General features: G+C 43.9%; 2 protein-coding genes across 4 annotated transcripts in view; one reads left to right on the forward strand and one right to left on the reverse strand.

The window, feature by feature from the left end:
* Nucleotides 1-5,574, reverse strand: part of tax1bp1b (Tax1 (human T-cell leukemia virus type I) binding protein 1b) — a 38,344-nt gene extending 32,770 nt beyond the window's left edge. For both annotated transcript variants that reach the window (XM_055904345.1, XM_055904344.1), the window contains exons 1-2: nt 5,457-5,574; nt 407-600 (exon numbers count right to left, since the gene is read on the reverse strand). In XM_055904345.1, coding sequence (XP_055760320.1) covers nt 407-583 — 177 coding nt within the window. In that variant the 5' untranslated portion in view covers nt 584-600; nt 5,457-5,574. The remainder of the gene's footprint in view (nt 1-406; nt 601-5,456) is intronic.
* A 1,575-nt stretch (nt 5,575-7,149) lies between these two features.
* Nucleotides 7,150-19,254, forward strand: LOC129837403 (3-hydroxyisobutyrate dehydrogenase, mitochondrial-like). 2 transcript variants are annotated; one of them, XM_055903543.1, is made up of 9 exons: nt 7,150-7,283; nt 7,836-7,958; nt 11,944-12,104; nt 12,497-12,606; nt 12,793-12,914; nt 17,135-17,268; nt 17,611-17,687; nt 18,011-18,167; nt 18,420-19,254. In XM_055903543.1, the coding sequence occupies exons 1-9, from the start codon at nt 7,214-7,216 to the stop codon at nt 18,582-18,584; spliced, it is 1,119 nt and encodes a 372-aa protein (XP_055759518.1). In that variant the 5' UTR covers nt 7,150-7,213; the 3' UTR covers nt 18,585-19,254. The 2 variants fall into 2 exon arrangements, with proteins under 2 accessions (XP_055759518.1, XP_055759519.1); XM_055903544.1 differs by lacking the exon at nt 7,836-7,958 and having other exon boundaries at nt 7,154-7,283.
* Nucleotides 19,255-25,950: the final 6,696 nt, after the last annotated feature.

The raw sequence follows: 25,950 nt of genomic DNA on the forward strand, positions 1-25,950 counted from the left end.
TTATAATAGAATTGACCTGTTATGGGCAGATGAATCAGCAACATGACATTATTATTCTACACAGTGTGGCCAGGGGTACTTCCTGTTTACAGGCTTCAACGATAACACGATGACCATAACTGACCAGACTAATATTATGGAACACATTGGGAACTAGCCTGGACCCAGATCTGTTCGTGCTCTTGCCAACTCCATCGCTGTGGAAAAATGTTTGGCGTGACAAGGTGTTGGCATGATAGCATAAACACAATGGCACTCAGGCCAATTGGGAGGAGCTAAATAATGGCAGATTTGGAATTGTGTTTGATTTCTGTAAGCTGAAAGTAACCCTGTGTGGTGTACGCTATATTACTGCGTCCACCTTAAAAGAGACGCATGGGAGAGTAAGGAGAGAGGACGGACTCACCTTGAATATGCCAACCCAGTCCTTCTGGTGAGGTTTGATGAACTGGGTGAGAGTGTAGTGACACTCTAGAGCGGCGTGGGGCAGGTAGCTCTTCCCCACGTTCTGGAAGATGACGTGTGCAAAGTTTGACGTGTCCATGGCACTGCCTACTGATGTCCCGTCCAGGAAGAGAGCCATCGGTCACTCAGCACAGGCTGCATGGGAAGAGGAGGAGGACAACAGAGAGGCATGGGTCACTCAGCACAGGAAGAGAAGGACAACAGAAGTCCTCTATTCCAAAAAAGGAAAGGTGACAGCATCTTCTACAAATAACTGCAACAAGGTTTTCAATTCATGGTGTTCTGTTTTTCCTTTTTTTAAGCTGAGACGTTTCAACCGTATGTCTTCTTTTAAAGTGCCTTAATATTTCTAAACAAAGCTCAGTCTCTAGAAGGGCAGATGACAGTGGGCCTATTAGTCCGGTACATTCAGTTACGGCTCATTAGTCTGTCATAAAGATATTCATCTCTAGTAGCTGTCTGATAGGCTCATCCCGGACCAGAAATGCCGTCATCAATCTTGTCCATATAGTTGTTGCCGTGGCGTACTATTGCTGCCCCGGTGAATATGACTACTACTGTTGTTGCCGCGGTGAATATGACTACTACTGTTGTTGCCGCAGTGAATATGACTACTACTGTTGTTGCCGCGGTGAATATGACTACTACTGTTGTTGCCGAGGTGAATATGACTACCCTTCCGGCGCCGACAGAGATGGCCACCTCGCTTCGCGTTCCTAGGAAACTATGCAGTATTTTGTTTTTTTACGTGTTATTTCTTACACTGGTACCCCAGGTAATCTTAGGTTTTATTACATACAGTCGGGAGGAACTACTGAATATAAGAGCAACGTCAACTCACCATCATAACGACCAGGAATATGACTGTCCCGAAGCAAATCCTGTGTTTTGCATTCCACCTAGGACAATGGATCTGATCACAGCTGGCGAACCTAAACAACGTCGCCGTAAAAGGGGCAAACGAAGCGGTCTTCTGGTCAGGCTCCGGAGACGGGCACATCGCGACCCACTTCCTAGCATACTACTCGCCAATGTCCAGTCTCTTGACAACAAGGTTGATGAAATCCGAGCAAGGGTTGCCTTCCAGAGAGACATCAGAGACTGTAAAGTTCTTTGCTTCACGGAAACATGGCTCACTCGAGAGACGCTATCGGAGTCAGTGCAGCCAGCTGGTTTCTTCACGCATCGCACCGACAGAAACAAGCATCATTCTGGTAAGAAGAGGGGCGGGGGGGTATGCCTTATGATTAACGAGACATGGTGTGATCATAACAACATACAGGAACTCAAGTCCTTCTGTTCACCTGACTTAGAATTCCTCACAATCAAATGTCGACCGCATTATCTACCAAGGGAATTCTCTTAGATTATAATCACAGCCGTATATATTCCCCCCGAAGCAGACACATCGATGGCCCTGATCGAACTTTATCTGACTCTATGTAAACTGGAAACCACATATCCTGAGGCTGCATTCATTGTAGCTGGGGATTTTAACAAGGCTAATCTGAAAACAAGACTCCCTAAATTCTATCAGCATATCGATTGCGCAACCAGGGCTGGTAAAATCCTGGATCATTGTTATTCTAACTTCCGCGACGCATATAAGGCCCTCCCCCGCCCTCCTTTCGGAAAAGCTGACCACGACTCCATTTTGTTGCTTCCAGCCTACAGACAGAAACTGAAACAAGAAGCTCCCGCGCTCAGGTCTGTTCAACGCTGGTCCAACCAATCTGATTCCACGCTGCTTCAAGATTGCTTCGATCACGTGGATTGGGATATGTTCCGCATTGCGTCCAACAACAACATTGACGAATACGCTGATTCGGTGAGCGAGTTCATTAGAAAGTGCATCTGCGATGTCGTACCCACAGCAACTATAAAAACATTCCCAAACCAGAAACCGTGGATTGATGGCAGCATTCGCGCGAAACTGAAAGCGCGAACCACTGCTTTTAACCAGGGCAAGGTGACCGGAAACATGACCAAATACAAACAGTGTAGCTATTCCCTCCGCAAGGCAATCAAACAAGCTAAGCGTCAGTATAGAGACAAAGTAGAGTTGCAATTCAACGGCTCAGACACAAGAGGTATGTGGCAGGGTCTACAGTCAATCACGGATTACAAAAAGAAAACCAGCCCTGTCGTGGACCAGGATGTCTTGCTCCCAGACAGACTTAATAACTTCTTTGCTCGCTTTGAGGACAATACAGTGCCACTGACACGGCCCGCTACCAAAACCTGCGGACTCTCCTTCACTGCAGCCGACGTGAGAAAAACATTTAAACGTGTTAACCCTCGCAAGGCTGCAGGCCCAGACGGCATACCCAGCCGCGTCCTCAAGAGCATGCGCAGACCAGCTGGCTGGTGTGTTTACGGACATATTCAATCAATCCTTATCCCAGTCTGCTGTTCCCACATGCTTCAAGAGGGCCACCATTGTTCCTGTTCCCAAGAAAGCTAAGGTAACTGAGCTAAACGACTACCGCCCCGTAGCACTCACTTCCGTCATCATGAAGTGCTTTGAGAGACTAGTCAAGGACCATATCACCTCCACCCTACCTGACACCCTAGACCCACTCCAATTTGCTTACTAACATTGAGTGGCTGCTGCCAACATACTGACTCAACTCCAGCTCACTTTAATAATGGACATTGATGGGAATTGATCAAAAATGTATCACTAGCCACTTTAAACAATGCATATGTATATACTGTCCTCTATATCATCTACTGCATCTTGCCATCTTTATGTAATACATGTATCACTAGCCACTTTAAACTATGCCACTTTTATGTTTACATACCCTACATTACTAATCTCATATGTATATACTGTACTCGATACCATCTACTGCATCTTGCCTATGCCGTTCTGTACCATCACTTATTTGTATATCTTTATGTACATATTCTTTATCCCTTTACACTTGTGTGTATAAGGTAGTAGTTGTGGAACTGTTAGGTTAGATTACTCGTTGGATATTACTGCATTGTCAGAACTAGAAGCACAAGCATTTCGCTACACTCGCATTAACATCTGCTAACCATGCGTATGTGACAAATAGAATTTGATTTGATTTGATTACTGTTGTTGCCGTGGTGTGCATGACTATGACACGCTCATCATCCCTGACTAGAGTTGACAAGGGTTGGTCTGTTACGGTCTGTTCCCCAGCTCTTCACTAGACTATGAAGTCAATGACTGAACAAGCAGAAAGTTTAACATAACATCATAAGTCGATCTGGATAAGAGTGTCTGCTTAGTCACTAAAATGTCAAATGTAATCTAAATGTACCAACAACAAAGGTCTTATCCTCAAATGCAAATCAAATTGGTTAGGACGGTGTTCTTCCTGTGTTTAGCTTTGCAGTGTGGTTGGTTCACACAAAGCAGCAAGGATACCATTTCATTCAGACTGTTCTTATTTAGTAATCCAGATACGGCCTCCAGTTGTTTCATCCGCTGAGACCTCTGAGGAAAGAACCAAACTAAAGGTTGTCGGTATATTTAGACAAAGGACTTGATCAGCGACCACAGTGAGAGAACATTTAATGTCCAAATGCTATTCCCCATATAGTGAACTATAAAGGGTATAGATTTAGTCTGGCATACTGTCGCCTAAATGTGCTGATGTATTCCTCTGGCCACAACATCTGTCAGCATTTTCCCTGAAACAAGATAAGATATTCTACATTCCACACTGTTGCAATGAGAAAGAAGTTAACAGTCAAAGGACTGCAAAAATGCTGTCCACGATCTCATTCTCAACAGATAAAAGTTATATCACTGAAGTCTAGCTAAAAGTCTTATAAAGGCATGTAGGCTTTTTTATTTTATTTAACTAGGCGAGTCACTTAAGAACAAATTCTAATTTACAATGATGGCCAACCAAGACCAAAACACCTCATTCGGGGCCTGAGATTGGGATAAAAATGTTTTGGAGAAGAAAAAAAACATCCATCATGACAACAGAGACACCACAACACTACATAAAGAGACCTAAAGATCAAACAAGATGAGCAGGAACTTCCAGTCTCTCTGTTCAGTCACAGTGACGTGTTCAGGAAAATGTTGCACATGAGAAGTATCTAAGACAACATTGGTAAATAGAGAAAGAAAACACAGACCAGAGGTTGTAATCTAAACAAAACACACCAATAACACACACCACTTATTCTCATACTAAATAATGTCTAAAAACAGACTCGTACTAAAACATTTCCAAATTATACAATTCATCATTGCCAGACAATAGCAGAGCATTGTTCGACATGCCAAATGTATGTGACCTAAAAATATATACTTAAAATTATACATTTATTATATGGATTGTGATGCGTGACATGAACCTACCTAGTTTGATTTTACAGGTTAATAGCATCTTTATCTGAACTGTTGACAACCCCGTGCGTGTGTCGGTAAGTGTGTCAGTGAGTGTGTCAGAGCCAAATGAATCACACAATGATGTAACTTTAGGGCTAGCTGACGTTAGTTAATGTAATGCCATTATATAATTAACTGAGCAAGTATCATATGGCTTCCAGACATAAATATAGCCATGTGGCAAAACAAAGAAAAAGGCCTCGCTAAATCGTGTAGTTAAACTAGCATCCTGCTGCAAAGTGCCTGTTGAGGCTAGTAATCTATCTAACATATTGTTAGCGAACTCATTAAAGATAGCCTAGCTCGCTTGTTCCTATAGCTAACTAGCTTTAACAGAGATTGATGACTATTCTCGAAAGCGTGATACGGGGCAAAGACTAAAGCCAATCTTGTACTATGTCCTCCCAAGATAGCGTGAGTTGTCCGTCCACCCACTAGCTAGCTAGCTGTTTGCTGCCCTGACTTTGTCAGGGACCCTTTGGTTTGGCTAGTTAGCAAGCCAGTTAGTTCGTTAGGTAGCATATCAAGTTACCAGGACAAGACGAATACATTTTTCAATAGTTGTTCTCTTTTATCGACAAGAGCGCATAAGATGATAACATACCCATTTGCCATGCTGAAGAGTAGAGGAAAACCAAAGATATTCGTCAAAACTGTTATTGACGCAGTTGCTCGATGTTAAACGCAATCCCCGTCTTCTCTTCCTGGAATAGAATAACAACATTAGCTACATCACTTCCGGAAAAATACCGTTATTTGTCATGTGGGAATTCCAAACTTGTTACAATGTAACAAATTGTTAACAACGTGTTGCTAACTATCTGAAAATAATGAACGGTACAATGAATAGATATTTGACACACTTTCTGTTACAGGAATGAAACTCTGAAATTTGAGTAGGACCCTTCAAAATGGTAGATGTCAATATATTTGGGCCATTTAAAAAAAATACGTTATTTAACTAGGCAAGTCAGTTAAGAACAAATTCTTAATTACAATGACGCCTAGGAACAGTGGGTTAACTGCCTTGTTCAGGGGCAGAACGTCAGATTTTATATTTATTTTTAACTGTGACCTTTATTTAACTAGGTGTAACAGCATAACTTTAAACCGTTCCCTCGCCCCGACACGGCCGCGAACCAGGGACCTTCTGCACACATCAACAACAGTCACCCACGAAGCGTCGTTACCCATCGCTCCACAAAAGCCGCGGCCCTTACAGAGCAAGGGGCAACACTACTTCTAGGTTTCAGAGCAAGTGACGTAACTGATTGAAACGCTAGTAGCGTGTACCCGCTAACTGGCTAGCCATTTCACATCCGTTACATAGGCAAGTCAGGTAAAAACAGATTATTTTTTACAATGACAGCCTACCACGGCCAAAGCCAGATGACGCTGGGCCAATTGCGCGCCACCCTATGGCACTCCCAATCACGGCCGGATGTGATATAGCCTGGATTCGAACCAGGTAGTGTCTTAGACCGCTGCGCCACTCAGGAGTCCACAGTTGTCAGGCAATCAGCCTTCAGGGCTAGAACCATGTTTATAACAGACCTTATACCAGGGGTATGACAAAACATGTATTTTTACTGCTCTAATGACGTTGGTAACTAGATAAAAATAAATAACAATTTAGCACCTGCTTTGCATCTTGCATAAGAACAGCCCTTAGCCGTGGTATATTGGCCATATACCACACCCCCTCGGGCCTTATTGCTTAAATAACCTCCTATTCCCCATCCCCATCGGATGTTCTTCAAATTCCTCCCATAAGATAATGTTCCATAATATAACTGTTCCAACATCAGATACTGCTCCCCATAATATTCCGCTACCCCAGATACTGTTCTTTCATAATATAATTTTACTCGATCAGACTTGATATAGTTATGGGGGCTTGACATATTTAGAGAAATCCTGACTGCCAAAGCCTGTATGTAACATGATCGTCGTATTATGATACAGTACAGTATGCCCCCTATGCCGTTATTATATAGTTTATTTCAAATCAAATTTGTATTAGTCACATACACGCGTTTAGCAGATGTTATAGCGGGTGTGGCGAAATACTTCTATTTGCTGATAACGTTAGGTTTCTTTATGGTTGAGCTATTGAAAACGCGTTTCCACCGCCTGAGCAGACCATTGAAATGGTATTATTAACTTCTGATTGTGCATTTCAGTGCTAGATGTTTGAAATCAGCCATGTCCTTCAAGTTCATGCATTTCAGATGTCCCGCCCCCACTGTTTCTCGTCGCATATAAACCCGGGTAAGCGGCTTTGCGATTGGACAGAAAACGTGTCATTTACAACCCACCTAATTATGTCACGCTGAATCCGTGGTCAGAAAGGAAAGAAGCATGGCCGCTGTTTTAAGGGGGGCTCGGAACCTATGGGGAAGGAGCCTCAAACATGTTGACTTTACTTTGGGTAAGGAGTTTAAAGATATAACAAAAATATGTCTACCATCAATGTTTAGGACCTGTTTGATGGCCGTTTCCGTCTATGACACCGCTGCGTGCAAAATCAACGTTGAACAAAAGTTGATTAGCATTGGCTATTGTGGCTTGCTCACTTCTGCTAACGTTAGTTAGTTTGCAGAAATAGCTAGCTAGCTAAAGTCATGGGACGTTGGTTGATCGAAACATTTGTTGTTTATCAGGACGACCGATAGCCAACACCAGCAAATGTTCTAATCAAAGGTGTGTCAGTGTGCATCTCGCACAAGTAACAAGTTGAGGGTCAAGTCAAATCCCACAGCTCTTGTCACCAAGTCAGTTATTAGCCAAGCGAGTTTTTATTGAATAGGGTGATTGTTTGCACAAATATTGTCAATTATAATGCCACACCTTCTGTATATGTATACTGTACAGTACGCGTGTTTTATAGACTCTTCCGTATTTCTAGTAATAGCTTTTAGCTCAGTGGTTCCCAACCTTTTCCAGTTACTGTATTTTGCTCATCCCGGGGGTACCCCTGAAGTCCCCCATGTGCCTTTTACCAATAGACCAATTACCCCCAGGGGTCCTAGTACCCCCAGGTTGGGAACCAGTGCTTCAGCTTATCAACCAGCTCCCATGCACAATGGAAGGAAAGGAAAAGCGGGTGAGTGAGGCCAGTACAGATCATTGAGATGTAGCCCATCTATAGCTAGTCTGTTCTGCTGCATGTTTGTATTACATCTATTCTCATACCAGTGCTGTGGCCCTACTGTCCTCAAGGTAGTTCAACCCTTACCTTGATAACCCAGCCTACTGTCCTCGCCGGTAGTTCAACTCTTACCTTGATAACCCAGCCTACTGTCCTCGCCGGTAGCTCAACTCTTACCTTGATAACCCAGCCTACTGTCCTCACCGGTAGCTCAACCCTTACCTTGATAACCCAGCCTACTGTCCTTGCCGGTAGTTCAACCCTTACCTTGATAACCCAGCCTACTGTCCTCGCCGGTAGTTCAACCCTTACCTTGATAACCCAACCTACTGTCCTCGCCGGTAGCTCAACCCTTACCTTTATAACCCAGCCTACTGTCCTCGCCGGGAGTTCAACCCTTACCTTGATAACCCAACCTACTGTCCTCGCTGGTGGTTCCTCTTACCAAAACCCAACGTGACCACCTAGCTCTCAAACTCTAGGCGGCATTCTGCCTTCTCCCTACCGTTTTCAGTGGTTAGCTTCGCCCACAACTGGCTTGTGTCAACTACAATCCCGACGCTGTTTTTTCACGTTTAGAAACGTTATTAATTATCGCTTGCTAAACAATCGCGGCTTTTGAAACATGGCCCTTACACCAGCGAGACGGAATCCTTCATATAAAAAAGATGCTCTTACTGTAGCAGGTTTGCACAGATACGCTGCCACAGGTGTTCAGAGAATGCTAGATGGCTAATTAGCATAGGTGGTCGTCTGTCTTCTGTCCGTTTTCTGTTCAAAGAGCTGTAACATGGAGATATGGCTATGTTGAAACACTAACCTTTAAAGGTGTGTATCAATTTAACCTTTTTAAAATATACAGTGAGCACCATAATTCATTGGAGAGTGACCCTTTGTTATTTTGTCTCTGCACTCTAGCACTGAGTTTGAAGGGATACAATGACAATGAGGGTGAAGTGCAGACTGTCAGCTTTAATTTGAGGGTATTTTCATACATATTGGATTAACTGTTTAGAAATTATAGAAGCTTTTGTACATAGTCCTACCCTTTTTCGGGCATCAAAAAACATTGGACAGTTTAACATAATTTAGAATAAAGTACTCATTGTTAATATTTGGTCGCATACCCTTTGCAGGCAATGACTGCTTGAAGTCTGCGATGCATCGACATCACCAGACGCTGGGTATCTTCCCTGGCTCTGCCAGGCCTGTACTGCAGTCATTTTCAGTTCCTGCTTGTTTTGGGGACTTATTTTCTTCAGTCTCCTCTTCAGCATGTAAAATGCATGTTCAATTGGATTCAGATCTGGTGATTGACTCGGCCAGTCAAGGATTTTCCACTTTTTGGCCATCAAAAACCCCTTCGTTGATCTAGCAGTATGTTTAGGGTCATTGTCTTGTTGCATGATGAAGTGCTGTCCAATGAGTTTAGAGGCATTTGTTTTTATCTGAGCAGATAAAATATTTCTGTATACTTCAGAATTCATTGTTCTACTTCTGTCTGCAGTCACATCATTGATGAAGACAAGTGAGCCTGTTCCACTGGCAGCCATACAGGCCCAAGCCATAACACCCCCTCCACCATGTTCCACTGGCAGCCATACAGGCCCAAGCCATAACACCCCCTCCACCATGTTTCACAGATGAGGTGGTATGCTTTGGATCATGGGCATGTCTTTTTTTTCCACACTTTCCTTTTTCCATCACTCCTGTACATGTTCATCTTTGTCTCATCTGTCCACAATACTTTTTTTCCAGAACTATTGGTGCTCTTTTAGATGCTTTTTAGCAAACTGTAATCTCGCCTTTCTGTTCTTCAGGCTTATCAGTGGTTTGCATCTTGTAGTGTACCGTCTAGTCATGCTGGTGTAGACTTTTACACATCTACACCTGCATCCAGGAGAGTGTGTTTGATCTGTTGGGCTGTTGTCAGGGGGGGGTTTTCTTCACCATAGAGAGTATTCTCCTGTCATCCACTACAGTGGTCTTCCTCAGTCTACTGGGTCTTTTGACATAATTGAGTTCACCTCTTGTTTTTGTCTTGTTAATGATGAACCAAACTGTTGACTTGGGCATGCCCAGGGTTTTTGCAATGTTCCTGATTGATTGATTTTCATTTCTGAGCCTTATGACGGCCAGCTTCATTTGCATCGACACTGCTGTCTTCCTCATGTTGTCACACCCCAACAACAACCTCCAAAGGCAATAGCAAAGTCTAGAATCAATACTATTCATCAACAGCTCTCCTGCATTCACTAACGACACAAATTAATACACCTGCCTAACGACACATCTGTGAAGCCAATTCAACAAATACTTGTAGTACCTTAAAATGGGGGGACCATGTACAAAAGGTGCTGACATTTCTAAACGGTTCATCCGATATGTATGAAAATAACCTCAAATTAAAGTTGACAGTCTGCACTTCACCCTCATTGTCATTGTATCCCTTCAAACTCAAAGTGCTAGAGCGCAGAACCAAAATAACAAAACATGGTCACTGTCCAATGAATTATGGCGCTCACTGTATACGTGTGTGTATATATTCTCATTGATATGAAAGAACCTTTATGCTTCCAAAACCATACCGCAATCGATGCGTGTTAATGTTCAGTCTGGGCGCTTAACAAAACTCCCCCATATAGAAGACCCTTTTCTCCAATGACTCTGATGTGTAATGGAACTGAGTCATGATTAAGGGCCAGTGACCTTCATTGCAATGGCAGTAGGTCTACCACACAAGACCGGGGTTGGGTCCCAACAATCTCTCGATGTATGGTCTTGTTCATGTCCTTTCATGGAGTTGACTGGTACATGGAAACTCCCTCTAGCCCATGCCTACACCATTCTAATGCCTTTACATTCATGGAGGACACAGTTCAGGAGGAAGTAGAGATTATTGAGACACAGCCATGGGGTTTTGTGTGCTGCAGTTTCTGTGTGTGGTAGTAGCCTTGTGCTGCGTACAAATGCTAGTCGGAACTCGGACATTTACGACTTGCTGATTCGTTGAACGTGGCACATGTATGACTAAAATCAGTTCTGAGTTTCCTAGTTCCAACTAACAAGTGAACGCGGCGTCAGTCCAACAGTGGCAGGTCAGGTGTCTCTTTCCACTGAAGCCACTATGAAGATTCGCGGCGAGAGCCAGCCATGTGAGGCCTGGATGCCTGCCCCCCCCCCCCTCTGCTCACACACATTTACACACCACAGTTTATTTATAAAATGCCCTTTGGCCAATACACCTCTACTTTCAGCCTTCATACTTCTGCTTTTATAGGAAATGGTGAATAAGTTCTCTACTTGTTTACTGCTTTGATATGCAATTATCGTGTTGGCATTAGCTTGACTTTGGCACTACAAGGGCTACAGTGGATTTTCATATCAAATGGTTTAGGATTTGAAATTCAATTAATTCTCAGGAAAAATTGAATGTACAGAATCAATGTAGAAATGTCTGGACAACTTTCCTTGGTCCTATTTAGTTTTATCAAGCTTGCCTCTGACATTACCCACTGCGATGTCGTATACAGGTCTTGGGTAACTATTGATAGGGCTGGGTTATGTTTGGATTTCATTGAAACAGAACGGCAAGGCCTAGATTAGAAGTGTCCTGGATGTTTCAATGGACTAGGGAGCCGTTTAACAGTATTTCGCAAGAGACTATAGTTTTTTACATTCTGACAATTTATTTTTATTAGTGAAGGCCTACACCGAAAAGCTGTATTAGAGCTGTCTCAGCTTGGTTGAAAGTATAACAAAAGGCTTCTGGTAGTAGTCTAGTCTCATTACAAGTTGTTCCTGGGGTGTATTAGGAACCAATAGGTAAGGGACCTAGGCCTACCTGAACTTGTCCAATAAGAAACACTAGTTTTCGTTGGACTGTTTCGCTACAGGTTGCACCGGTTTGCACTAATGAATACACCCCTGTACCTCCCAGTCTCCAGCAGGTCCATGGCCTCTAAGACCCAGGTGGGTTTCATTGGCCTGGGGAACATGGGAAAACCCATGGCCAAGAACCTGCTGAAGCACGGATACCCCGTCATCGCCACTGACGTCTTCCCTGAGTCCTGCAAAGAACTGCAAGAGTTGGGTGCCCAGGTGGGACAAAAAAAACTAGCTTGCTTGTTTGCTAATGGCAGCGCATTGTGTGAAATGCGCCAGCTGATGGCATGCTATAGCTCTCTGATGTCAGCTGGTAGGTGCTCAAAAAACAAACAAAATACCATGACTAAAATCAATTAGATAGGTGGAACCACTTAAATGAGTGTCCAAACAAATGGAGTCCATAAGATTTTACTCTCGTCAGTGCCGATCTACTTCTTAATTGAATCATAATAGTTGTGCTTGCCTGGGGAGTAGCTTATTCATGAGGCACCAATAGACTAAAACAGGGAGGGACTACCTGAACTTGTCCAATAAGAAACGCTAGTTTTTGTATTTGAAACATTTTGCTACGCCGTGCCCTAATGTATAAATCCCTGTTTTGTCAGATTGTGGATAACCCTGCGGAGGTGGCAGACCAGGCAGACCGCATCGTCACCATGCTGCCCTCCAGTCCCAACGTCATCGAGGTTTACACTGGGCCCAACGGTATCCTCAAGTAAGATCCCTCGATTACTCACTGGCTGTGTCCCAAATGGCTCCCTGTTCTCTTTATAGTGCACTACTTTTGACCAGAGCCCTAATAAAAGAATCAAGTCAAAGTCAAGTCACTTAGCTATCTGTCTAAAACAGAAACCCTTCAGAATGTTTTAAACTATAAGGTGGGTACTTTGCTGTTCTACAGGAAGGTGAAGAAAGGCTCGCTACTCATCGACTCCAGCACCATCGACCCAGCCGTTTCCAAGGAGATGGCCGTGGCCACGGAGAAGATGGGGGCAGTTTTTATGGACGCGCCTGTGTCAGGAGGTAAGGACTAATACAGGCTGTGCTCCAAATGGCACTATTCCCTATATAGGGCTCCCGAGTGGCTCAGCAGTCTAAGGCACTGCTTCTCAGTGCAAAAGGCATCACCACAGTCCCTGGTTCAAATCCAGGCTGTGATTGGGAGACCCTTAACGCGGCGCACAATTGAGCCGGCGTCGTCTGGGTAGGCCGTCATTGTAAATATGAATTTGTTCTTTACTGACTTGCCTAGTTAAATAACAAAACATTTAAATAAATATAGTGCACTACTTTTGACCCGGGCCCATAGGATTAGAGTGCCATTTGGGACGCAGCATTACCTTGGGGGGGGTCTCTGCTGCAATCGGAGAGGACCAGCCTCTCCACTCCCTAATTGTTGAAATGAACCAGATTTAGTAGATGGAGCTCTCTAGCACATTTGTGGCCCATGATGTGGATTATTTAAGAACCCCGCATCTGGAGTTTGATCCGTTGACCCTTCCACCCAAACGCTCCGTTCTCAGATCCCAGCAGCCCGAAAAACTCTTTGTGCCCCTCATTTTCTGAAAACGTGGTTTTTAAAGTCTACTACCAATGCAGCTCTCTCTCATAGAACAACTTCACAACAATTACACATCTTTTTACTGCAAACCATTTGACCAAGTTATATAAAGAGAAACATCTCTGTCATGATCATATGTGTACTCTTGTCTCTGTTGCCACACGTGTGTCTCTCTGTGAATTCCACTGGGAGGAGGACTGATTTGTATTTTTCCTGACAACCTGGTAACTACCCAGGACAGCAGACTCCCATGTGGGCCTTGGTTCAGGTTAAAATTGCTGACGAAATGGTGAATCCATTCAGTCTCTCTGCTTCTCATATAGATGGTTCGGTCTGCGTTATAAAGAGGAGGACCTTACCTACCTGACGGCCTGGGTCATAAAGAGGAGGAGGACCTTACCTGCCTGACGGCCTGGGTCATAAAGAGGAGGAGGACCTTACCTGCCTGACGGCCTGGGTCATAAAGAGGAGGAGGACCTTACCTGCCTGACGGCCTGGGTCATAAAGAGGAGGAGGACCTTACCTGCCTGACGGCCTGGGTCATAAAGAGGAGGAGGACCTTACCTGCCTGACGGCCTGGGTCATAAAGAGGAGGAGGACCTTACCTACCTGACGGCCTGGGTCATAAAGAGGAGGAGGACCTTACCTACCTGACGGCCTGGGTCATAAAGAGGAGGAGGACCTTACCTACCTGACGGCCTGGGTCATAAAGAGGAGGAGGACCTTACCTACCTGACGGCCTGGGTCATAAAGAGGAGGAGGACCTTACCTACCTGACGGCCTGGGTCATAAAGAGGAGGAGGACCTTACCTACCTGACGGCCTGGGTCTTAAAGAGGAGGAGGACCTTACCTACCTGACGGCCTGGGTCTTAAAGAGGAGGAGGGCCTTACCTACCTGACGGCCTGGGTCATAAAGAGGACCTTACCTACCTGACGGCCTGGGTCATAAAGAGGACCTTACCTACCTGACGGCCTGGGTCATAAAGAGGACCTTACCTACCTGACGGCCTGGGTCATAAAGAGGACCTTACCTACCTGACGGCCTGGGTCATAAAGAGGAGCTTACCTACCTGACGGCCTGGGTCATAAAGAGGAGCTTACCTACCTGACGGCCTGGGTCATAAAGAGGAGCTTACCTACCTGACGGCCTGGGTCATAAAGAGGAGCTTACCTACCTGACGGCCTGGGTCATAAAGAGGAGCTTACCTACCTGATGGCCTGGGTCATAAAGAGGAGCTTACCTACCTGACGGCCTGGTTCATAAAGAGGAGGAGGAGGAGTACCTGCGTGACGGCCTGGGTCATAAAGAGGAGGAGGACCTTACCTACCTGGCAGCCTGGGTCATAAAGAGGAGGAGGAGTACCTGCCTGACGGCCTGGGTCATAAAGAGGAGGAGGACCTTACCTGCCTGACGGCCTGGGTCATAAAGAGGAGTACCTGCCTGACGGCCTGGGTCATAAAGAAGAGGAGGACTTACCTGACGGCCTGGGTCATAAAGAAGAGGAGTTCTTACCTGACGGCCTGGGTCATAAAGAGGAGGAGTACCTGCCTGACGGCCTGGGTCATAAAGAGGAGGAGTACCTGCCTGACGGTCTGGGTCATAAAGAGGAGGACTACCTACCTGACGGCCTGGGTCATAAAGAAGAGGACTACCTACCTGACGGCCTGGGTCATAAAGAAGAGGACTACCTACCTGATGGCCTGGGTCATAAAGAGGCGGAGTACCTTATGGACCCTGGTCAAAAGTAGTGCACTAAATAGGGAATAGGTTGCTGTTTGGTGTTCAGACACTGTGGGGGGTAGGGAAGATGAGGAAGAGCCATACTGACCTTCAGAAAGGCTCCAAGCTGTAAAACACTATCACAGTCTTCAGGGGAAACACACACTGTCGTACACACTACACACACTGTGTGTTTGATCTCAGCCTTTTAACTTGAGGAAAGCCACTTTGAGTTGATGTTGGCATATTTTACCATCAGGCCCTAAAGATTAGTAATGATTTATATGCATCCTTCCTGTGGCAGTGCTCATGGATTAAGGCTGTCCAGCTTCCCACGTTGAACTTGGGTGGCTGCAGGTCACAGAGGTGTGTGTTTGGTTAGAGTCAAGTATTGCAGCATGTTACTACCTTGATACTGTGCTTGAATGCCTGTGGTTGAACATGGTCAGAACTGAAACCTCTCGTATGGGTGGGGAGGGAGACAAAAGGAGTTGCATGGTTGTAATCGAGCACAGGGGAATGCGATGAGACTGGTGTCATTGTTACCCAGATGATGGTACTGTAACCCAGACTTGAGCCTTTGATCAGGAGACCACACAAACCCAGAAGCACACATCATGTTTAGGACTTCCAACACTGATTGTTCTGAATCCAGCAAGGAGCTTTGCTGTAGCCCAGTGTGGACGTATCCAGAGTACCTTCTCCAACCCAGACTTACTTTGTGAGAGGTGGTCTCTAATCAGGCTGTTTCCCTGTGCTTTTGAGAGACCTCTGGTTCTCTGTCCTTCATGTGTTGCCTCTTCCAGCCAGAACCCACAGTGCGTCAGAGAGGTTTGGCAGCAGACTCACTGTTGGAAGGAATGCCTTGTTTTCTGGACCAATAATAGGAAAGCCACAACCTGGGGTGCAGCCCAAATGGGCCCCTGTTCCCTATATAGTGCACTACTGTTGACCAGAGCCCACAGGGAGCTAGTTAAAAGTAGTGCACGATATAGGGGAGTAGGGTTCTATTTTGGAACGCTCTGTCAGCGTAGTCCTCATACAATAACCTAGTCCCAAATCCAGTCATTACGACACAGAAATATGCTATTGTTTTCTTATACTTTTGAATTAAAATCAATTGAAGTTGTACGTGAAGCCTTGGGAAATGTTTATCATGAAAGGCTACTGTGCTGCTTAGAATGAAAACGTTTGACCACAGAACTCTAGCTGCATAGCCACCAACAAACGCATTCACTTTCACTGTAATGCATGTCCTTAGAGACTCTGTAATTGGTGTGTGTGTGTGTGTGTGTTGGTTCCCAGGCTGTGTGAGATGGCAGGGATGCAGTCACACACACACACTGCTCATTATTATGGCAGAGAGGCCGAGGAACTGTAACTTTGGCTACAGAAATGAAAGGGTTGCCTTTTTTATCTATGCATTTTGGGGCTGTGTAGCTTAAGTTTTTAATGCATTTAAGAATTATATATTTTTAACTGGTTACCCCACATTTGTCATGGGATTTGAGACATCTCTTTCTCTCAGCCAGCTTTTTACTGCCATTTCATTTTGTCTATAAAATATTAGCTCCCTTTCCCCACAACCGTGTTTGACTGAGTATGAAACTATCGCTATTGAAATAATCCACAAGCCTAGGGCTTGCCTCATTTTTCATTTGTTGATTTTTATGTGGAATTACTTTCTCAGCCAGTCTTGGTGGGTGTTTGACAAGGAAACAAGCTGCTGTTTAGGAAAGCGCTCTAGATTTGCATCAATCTTTCTGTGGTAACCTCATAACAGTTTTGAGAAGCAACAACAGTGACTGACAGACATACTATTCTAATGAAACCGCCATGTTTTATAAGTGTGCTTGTCTGGTGCGTGCTATGCACCCAAATGTACAACGTTTCCACTTCACCGACGTCTTCGTCAGATATTCTCAAGTTTAGGATGTGCATCTCACCCTCCTTTTCTCCAGGTGTGGGGGCTGCCAGCTCGGGGAAGCTGACCTTCATGGTGGGGGGAGTAGAGGAGGAGTTTACTGCGGCCCAGGAGCTGCTCACCTGTATGGGAACCAATGTGGTGTACTGTGGAGCTGTCGGCACTGGACAGGTAGGTATACACATTTACATGACCTGTGTCTCAAAAAAATGGGGAGGGGGGTGGTCATTTAGCAGACGCTCTTATCCAGAGCAACCTACAGGAGCAATTAGGGTTAAGTGCCTCTTCACCAAGTCAGTGCAGGGATTCAAACCAGCAACCTTTTTGTTACTGACCCAATGCTCTTAACCACTAGGCTACCTGTCCCCGAGGCCTTGGTCAAAGGTTAACCACTTTAGGGAATAGGGTGCCATTGGGGATACACACATTACATTCCTACTAGGGGCATTATGGGTGGATTATTACAAAACGACATGTGACTACATGGGATGTAACCAGGAGACTTTCTTACAGGCAGCCAAAATCTGCAACAATATGCTGCTGGCGATAGGCATGATCGGGACCTCTGAGACCATGAACCTTGGCATCAGGTTGAGTATTGCCAATACATTCACAGCAGAGATCTCATCTCCAACAAAATGTCTTGTTGCACTTAACGCTTGTTGAACAGAACCATGCTGTGGGTATCGTACAGATCTGTAACACTACCACTATAGTCACTCTCTTAAAGTCACTATCCAATGGAAAAGCTCCTTTATATTTTTATGAAGCTCCTACTCTATCAACTGTCTACATGTCTCTCCTTTGCTGGTTAGTCATAACTACAAGTAATCAGAGAAATGGTACACACCATAAACTTGAAAAATAAATGTTTTTTTTTTTTAAATGCTTGTGATTTCCTGGCCCCTGACAGACTAGGTCTGGACCCTAAGCTACTGGCTAAGATCCTGAACATGAGTTCAGGCCGCTGCTGGTCCAGTGACACCTACAACCCTGTACCTGGTGTCATGGAGGGAGTCCCCTCTGGAAACGGCTACCAGGGAGGCTTCGGAACCCAACTCATGGCCAAGGTGGGTCTCTCCCTCACTCTCGTTTACTCCATCCCTCTCTCTCAAGACGTTTAGTACACAAATGTTTGAGTGACACAGAAGATGGTTCTTCAGGGCCTCTTTAATTTCCTGTGACTTTATTTTAGTTAATGTCTCTGTCAATAGTATTAACTTTCATGTAACTCGAAAGAGATGTGCGTTTGACATGTTTTAACGGTGCTGTGTACAACAAGCGGTGATGGCAGAGAGCTAATGAGTGTTGCTCCTCTTCAGGACCTGGGGCTAGCCCAGACTACAGCCACCAACACCAAGACCCCTGTCCCTCTGGGCTCCCTGGCCCACCAGATATACCGCATGATGTGTGCTCGGGGCTACGCCGGCAAAGACTTCTCCTCTGTCTTCCAGTTCCTGCGGGAGGATGAGGAGGAGGGCCAATAGGGGCAGGGGAACAGTACCCCCACCTCCCCCCATCCATAGCTTTACCAGGGTCTATTCCATACAAGACTACTACCATGTAGTTGGGGTGTGTCGGTTTGCCCCCCTCTCCCCAGGGCTTGTCAAGACGTATTGGGTCAAAGCCAAGAGAGCTCAGCCAGCTGTGATGTGACAGATCATCTCAGCAGAGTACTAGACTACACTGTCTGTAAGATGGGAGTCATGTTGCATCTGTGATCCTGCCTTTTGTTAAAGTAGCTTTCTTTTAATGTTTTAGATGGCTAGGCTAGAAGATAGTGGATGTTTTGAGGTGTGGGGAGGCTCTCAAGTCACTGTCACTCAGTAGGCTGACTAACCACTACAGCTATCACCATGACGATATCGGTGCTACCTTAGCACACGTCGTCATGGAAAGCAGACCCAGGCGTTGTCAAGGAAATGACCCGCGTTATACTTAACGACCACACTCGTCAACAATAGACCACTGAGACTTCAGATGATTCTTAGTTCTAGTCGCCACTCACCTCACTGCACCGTCACGTGTGTTGATCCTGATCATTGATTTGTTTTTGTTTTTCTCTTCCTGTGGTGGGGTTTATTTACTCTTGACATGGGGAGGGATAGAATGTTCCGGTGTTATTTGTATGTGTTTAATAAAAGGTGAGAGATTATAGGTATGTTTCCTTCCAGTGATATACCCACTACTCAAAAGCCTGGCACTTCTGTTAGCAGGAGGTGTCTGTACTGTCTGTTTGTTAGCAGGAGGAAGACAAGGTGCCTGATGAGACTGATCTAGATAATTACATCACTCTATATTTTTATTAACCTCTTCGTTAGAGGGTATGCACTTTTTAAAGTTTTGCATCACAGTACAAATATGTATTCTAGCAAAGATGTCTGAGGTGTGTTTTAATAAGCTGTCCCACATACTTTCATTCATGTCTGTAGGTGACTGCTTTTCTTTTGGGGAAATAAGAGTGTAAACTGGGTGTATTCACTAGGAACCAAACTGAAACAAATGGCTGAAATGGGGTGGAAATTACCAGGATTTATCCAATAAGAAATGCTTATTAGTTGCAAAATGTTTTTGCTACATTGTTTACTAAATAATACACCTGCCCCTGATTTTTAACATAAGGGCGTGTGAATTTTGCATGCACAGGAACTGTGACTGGCTGCTACAGTATAGCTTCTTCCTATAGGTCAAGCAAAATGAGCAATGCAATGTGCTGTGCATACAGAGGAGAAGATGGGTAAAGACCAGAAGTGGAGCTCCTCTATTGCTGCCTTATGCAACCAGCCAACCAGACGGGGAGGAGTGAGCCAGAGTGCACGTGACTGGCTGAAGGTGGTTGTGTAGTAAGCCGATAGAATTCAATAGTGGTTCTTCTACACAAGAGTATACCAAACATTATGGACGCCTTCCTAATACGGAGTTGCTCCCCTCCTTTCTTGCTCTTAGTTCATGCCTCAACGAATTGAGGCTGTTCTACAAGGTGTCAAGCGTTACACAGGGATTCTGGCCCATGACTCCAATGCTTTACAAAGTTGTCAGATTGGCTGGATGTTCTTTGGGTGGTGGATTGTTCTTGATACACACGGGGAAATGTTGGGTGTGGAAAACCCAGCAGTGTTGCAGTTCTTGACACAAAACAGTGCACCTGGCATGTACTACCATACCCTGTTGATGAAGGTACTTAAATATTTTGTCTTTCCCATTCACCCTCTGAATGGCACACATACACAATTCATGTCAGTTGTCTCATGACTTAAGAATGATTATTTAACCTGTCTCCTCCCCTTCATCTACACTGATTTGAAGTGGATTTAACAAGTGGAATCAATAATTGTTCATAGTTTTCACCTGGTCAGTCTGTTATGGAAAGAGCAGGTGTTCATAATGTTTTGTACACTCAGTGTAGATGTTTCCTATAAGGTTTGCCAATATAATACTGAGTTAACCCTGAGGTAGGAGAGGCCTTCCAAAGCGCGTCAGAAAAACAGAACACTTATAGAAGCAAGAAGGGAAGTGCTTCCAGGATACAGTAAAACGTTGTAGATGGAAGTGGCTCTTCAGTTAAGGGGTGAAATGGTCATCAAAAATCAAGGAGGTCCTTGTTCTCTGATAAATAGAAAAAGTAGTATTCTCTTTCACTCTCTCTCGCTCTCCCAAGACAAAGGAGAGAGCAGCATGTTTCTGATCTAGTTTACCAAGAGAGACACAGAGGCCAGGATGCCATAGGTCACACGATCACAAGACGAGCCCATAAAAAGTCCATTAAGCACTGGAGACTAAGTGCTGTGTTATCTGCTTGGCAGCTATTACAAACAGAGCACCACTTTGGTCCTAGATCCTATAGAGCAGAGCAACCAGGCCAGGCAGGCCAAAGTGAAAGGTCCTTCTGGGTGTCTCTGGGTTAGCTACAGAGCCTGGGAGTTCTACAGAGTGTGTCTGCCCCAGATGGCACTCTATTCCCCAGAGCCCTATTGGCCCTGGTCACAGGTAGTAGGAATAGGGTCCAATCTGAGATGAAACCACTGTCGCAGGAAGAGGCAGAGCAAACTGGATGCTGTTGCTGGTTGCACCCTCACCCCATAGGCCTACTGCTTGTTTATCTTGGGTTGGGGGGGTCACTGGTATGTGTCGTGGACTTAACTCTTATTTTCAAAATATTTTGAAATGTGCATTTAATCTACTGTGACTACAAATGCAGTGCAGTTAGAGAAAAGGGAATTGAAATGGTGTGATCTTGAATAGGAGTGTGTCCTCTTCCACCTCTGTAGGTTGTAGTCTACAGACCAGCAGCCAACTCCACTGACACCTCTTCCACCTCTGTAGGTTGTAGTCTACAGACCAGCAGCCAACTCCACTGACACCTCTTCCACCTCTGTAGGTTGTAGTCTACAGACCAGCAGCCAACTCCACTGCCAGAAGTAAATAAGGAACTCTATTCTGTTCCACGTGCACAATATATTACGAAGTTTGTGTTTTTTTTGTTCAAATTCTACTTTCATACAGAGGTTATGGAAGCGACTGACTTTTAGGGAAATGTAAGGATTTTGCTCCTAAGTGTTAGGCATCAAGGTCATTATTTACCAGGTTTGTCTCCACAAATAATTCAACACTATTTTATGTGTGTTGCTATTAGTGAATTAAATCCCATGCCAGCACAAATTCTGACTAGCAGGGTTCAATAATGGCTGTCCACTCCTTGAAAATTACAGTATATTACATACGCTATTTATAAACTAAGCAGGTGATCCAGTCTTTTTAAAAACGAAATAGGCTAAAGGATTATATTGTGATATAACCTTCCTTTCTAGAGATTTCGTTCAATGGAATAAAACAATATTCTGAGGAATATATGCATTTTTCAATATAATCTCACTATTCTATAAATTGGCACGCGGCTTAAGGTGTATCTTCACGTATTTGTATTATCGAACGAGCTACACACACTAGTCAGTAAGCAGAAGCCTGTACTGTTTATATTCAATTCATTCCGCAACGCTCATCAGACAGGACGCGTCATTCGCTGATTGTTTTTGTTCTATTACCGCTACTTCAACATGAATGTCAATTTGGACGTCAAATATAATAATAATTATGATTAATGGTTTAATAATGATGTTCATTTAGTAGTTGTGTTATTAGTTTAATAATTGTATTTATTCAATTGGCATAGAACGTCGCTGTTTGATATTCACATTTGTGTTGGGCTTTTAACTAAAAATATTTTTGTAAAAGGTTGTATAGCCTAGTATTTCTGAAATGTTTCTATTTAAAAATGTACCCTTAACGAATATGTTATTTCTATAACTTCTGAAGGGTCATACTCAGACTTGTCTATAGCTAGTCGGCTATAGGCCAATTAACATCTAAATAGTGCTTTGCTGCAATTAAGCGAAATCCTTAATGAGCCACAGCCAAATAATAAACAATACAATCATATTTAAGAAATGCAGTTCAAACCGGTTTATTGGATTGAACAAAATGTGTACATTACCATCTACACCGGCCACTGAGCTACACGTTTTAGTCACATTCTGAACTAAGTTCTTAAATAGACCATCAATTTATTTGAAGAAAAAAAACGACATTCGAATAACTATGCATAAAATTAGGTATACTGATTCGGCGTTGTTGTTAAGGTCTATATCATTCGCGAAACAGTATTTCTAGTATTAGGCCTATTTTCTAATGGGCCTATTTATGCCTTGTGGTTAGTGTCGGCCCTGAGATTGACAGGTTGGGAGTTCGATCCCGGGCCGAGTCATACCAAAGACTGTAAAAATGGGACCCAATGGGTCTCTGCTTGGCACTCAGCGTTAAGGAGATGGATTCGGGAGTAAGGCCCTGGGATAGACTAGCATCCTGTCCAGGGAGTGTACTTGTACAAGCTGTCTCGCGGTACAGAAACAGGAGATGAGCAGTTCTATGATCAGTTCCGTCTCGCACAAGCCAAAGCTCGTGCAAGGCTACTACTATTATTCCTAAAGTATTCAAAGTCTTCAAAATATATCATATTTTTCCCAACAATAGATTGCCCATTTTAATTATTAAAAGGTCTTAATTTACTTCTACCATCATGTGAGCCTATGTGTTTTGTGTAACGAAAAATACACCTATGAAGCCCTACTGAAGAGACGCGCACACACACAGGATAACACACGCACTACACACGCGAACACATAGATTTTGGGTTGTAGCTATGTGGTAGTAGATACTTGCACATCCTTGATTTTCTCTCGAATTTCTATCAAGTTAAATAGCCTACCGCACTCGATTATGACGTTATGGTCCCTTTTCATATTTCAGCGGGTCAAACGCGTCTTTGAAAATTACTTGACCCTCGATTACGATCTGCTCTTGATCTATCCGCCTTGTGATGAACGCCTTTACACAATTACCCAGATATGATTTGTTAAAGCTATAGGTCCAATGTATCGCCTCTTTCTACTGTGTGCGATATATGTCCACGCTGATGTTACCAGTTTATTAAAGTAGCTTACCAAATAAGAAACGATATGGTGCCTCGACATGGCGTATTAACATCTCCTCTAAATGGTCTCCCATAGAAAAGCTAACGATATTGTTGACCGCGAAATTCACCGCCCAGAGCCAATGTGTGGCTATGGCACCGCAAGCCATTATTTGTCTAAGAAGAGCCTGAGTGTGTGACCATCATGGCAGATAGGAGTATAGGCTAGATCGCCTCCTTTCCCAAACCGGCCCACTCCACCACTGCACTGGGGGTCTGGTCATGTTCGATGTTGGTAGTAGCATCGCGTCATTGCTTTATTTATGACTAGCTACATGACGCTTTTTCGATGTCTGCGGTAGGGCCGCTAATGTCTCTACTGCGACCATTGAATTCTCTCATAGCCGCATGAACATAGGCGTAAATAACATAGGCCTAGCATATGGTTTAACATGACAGCCCAGCCTCATTGAACTCGGCTCCATTCGAAGAGAAGGGAAGGAGTTCTGACTGTAAATTTAGCAGCCATTTAGCAGGCTGTGATATTTCCTGCCCACTCGGTTGGGTGACAACTCGGTAACAGCATCGACCGAAACCGTTGAAACAGATTTCAATAGATATGCACAATTGTATACTTTGTGTCCTCAAACATATAGGGACAGGCTATATATATTGGGAACGGCGTATCCGGGAAAACGTGGGCAGTTGAATAGCTATGAAGAACACAGGTTAAGCCATTTTGGTGCGGTGTCACAACCAAATGCTAATTTTCTCCTGCAAATACCTTAACCATAAAAGGCACCTTCTCGGCCTATTGTATTGGTGTTTTTCCTTGTAAAATGTCGAATATATTGTTATTCAAATATTCCACGCAACTACGTCTAATGGAAGAAATGCAGTACAATGTGTTCGTTCTCTCTCACAGACAAAGCCCGTGGCAGTGTTGTAACCTATAGTTTTTGCTCATTCTAACTTAAAATAAGATATAGTCTAGCTCCGTTTTTCTTTTTCTTCTAGGCCGAATTTTCACATTTTATATTTGTGCACAAGTAGAATGCAATTTCACAAACAGCTACTTTGTCATTGATTCGAATTGATTAGCTCAATGTGTTTCTCTAGTAGCCTGTAGCCTAACTGAGATAGCCTCTTACCACATGCGTAACAAATCATGGGAGAGCAGAATGTTTCTCTCATTCTTAATGAGCTGAAAATATGGTGCAGTTGAACCTCTCTTTGAAACCACAGTTTCCTATTGTCTACTAATGTTTTACACGTCTGAAATGCGAATGGAATGGGTTTAGTTCCTAGTTGGCCAGGCCTATGTCTTTACGCAGGTGATATTACCCCTGGATAAATGCCATGTCGGATGCCCTTACATTTTTATGTTCAGCATGTTTCTGCAATTACATCATTTCCTCACTACTTTGCCAAAAGCTCACATGGACCCCCCCAAGTCACAAAGAAATGCTATGGCCTTTACTGAATAAGCGCAGAGGTTTCTTTAAACATCGACAAAAGATCAGCAAGGGGTTTATCCAACAATGTAGTTGTTTGTTTTCTCACCTCTCCTGAAGGACTCCTGGAGGAAATCAAGCCATCCGGTCAGTGGTTGGATGACAACAACATCTCTGGCTAGACGGACTGCAACTATCTTTCAACTTGACCTTGTCCTTGGCCTCCAGCAGTCTAACCCATGTGTAAAAGAGCTCGCTGCCAAATAGTGTGCTAGCTGCTTTCTGTCGGTAGGTTATAAAGCCTATAAGAGACCGAACAGCAGCTAGAATAGCAGTGTTTCAGAATATTGCCGTGGCATGCATGGTTTACATTTCAGTGAGTTTTACGCACAGACTCTTCTTGATTTCCTTTACCGTTTGAATAACTGATATTTCTCCACCAAAGCATTTTAATGTAGTTTCACCTTCCTTGATATCTTCCTATTAGCTCAAAACAAAATGTATGCTACTTCGTGTATATAATAAAATGGGTGATAAAAACCGTATCTAACAGCATGTTGTTTCCAGGCTATTTACAGCACGTTGTTTCCAGGCTCAGCGCATTCTGGTCAATTAGAAGGTAGTTTAAATGATTTTCCATACTCACACGATGTAATAACATTTTGAAAGAATATTAATTAATTAATTACACTTGTATCAACCCATATTTCATACAAACTGCCTTGGCCATATATATAACTGTTGATAAATTGAAATGCGTAATGGCTGCATACATAAATCTGCGTCCACCGCATCTCCATTCTACTGTTTTTATCAGCATTTTGACAAAAAGGATTTAAATGTCAGTCTCCATTCATGTGACGTTTCCTCAGCAAAATGCTAGGCTATAAACCAAGAATGACATCAGACAGATTCCAATAGATGAATGAATAA

Source organism: Salvelinus fontinalis, chromosome 38, assembly GCF_029448725.1.
Source record: "Salvelinus fontinalis isolate EN_2023a chromosome 38, ASM2944872v1, whole genome shotgun sequence".
Taxonomy (NCBI): Eukaryota; Metazoa; Chordata; class Actinopteri; order Salmoniformes; family Salmonidae; genus Salvelinus; species Salvelinus fontinalis.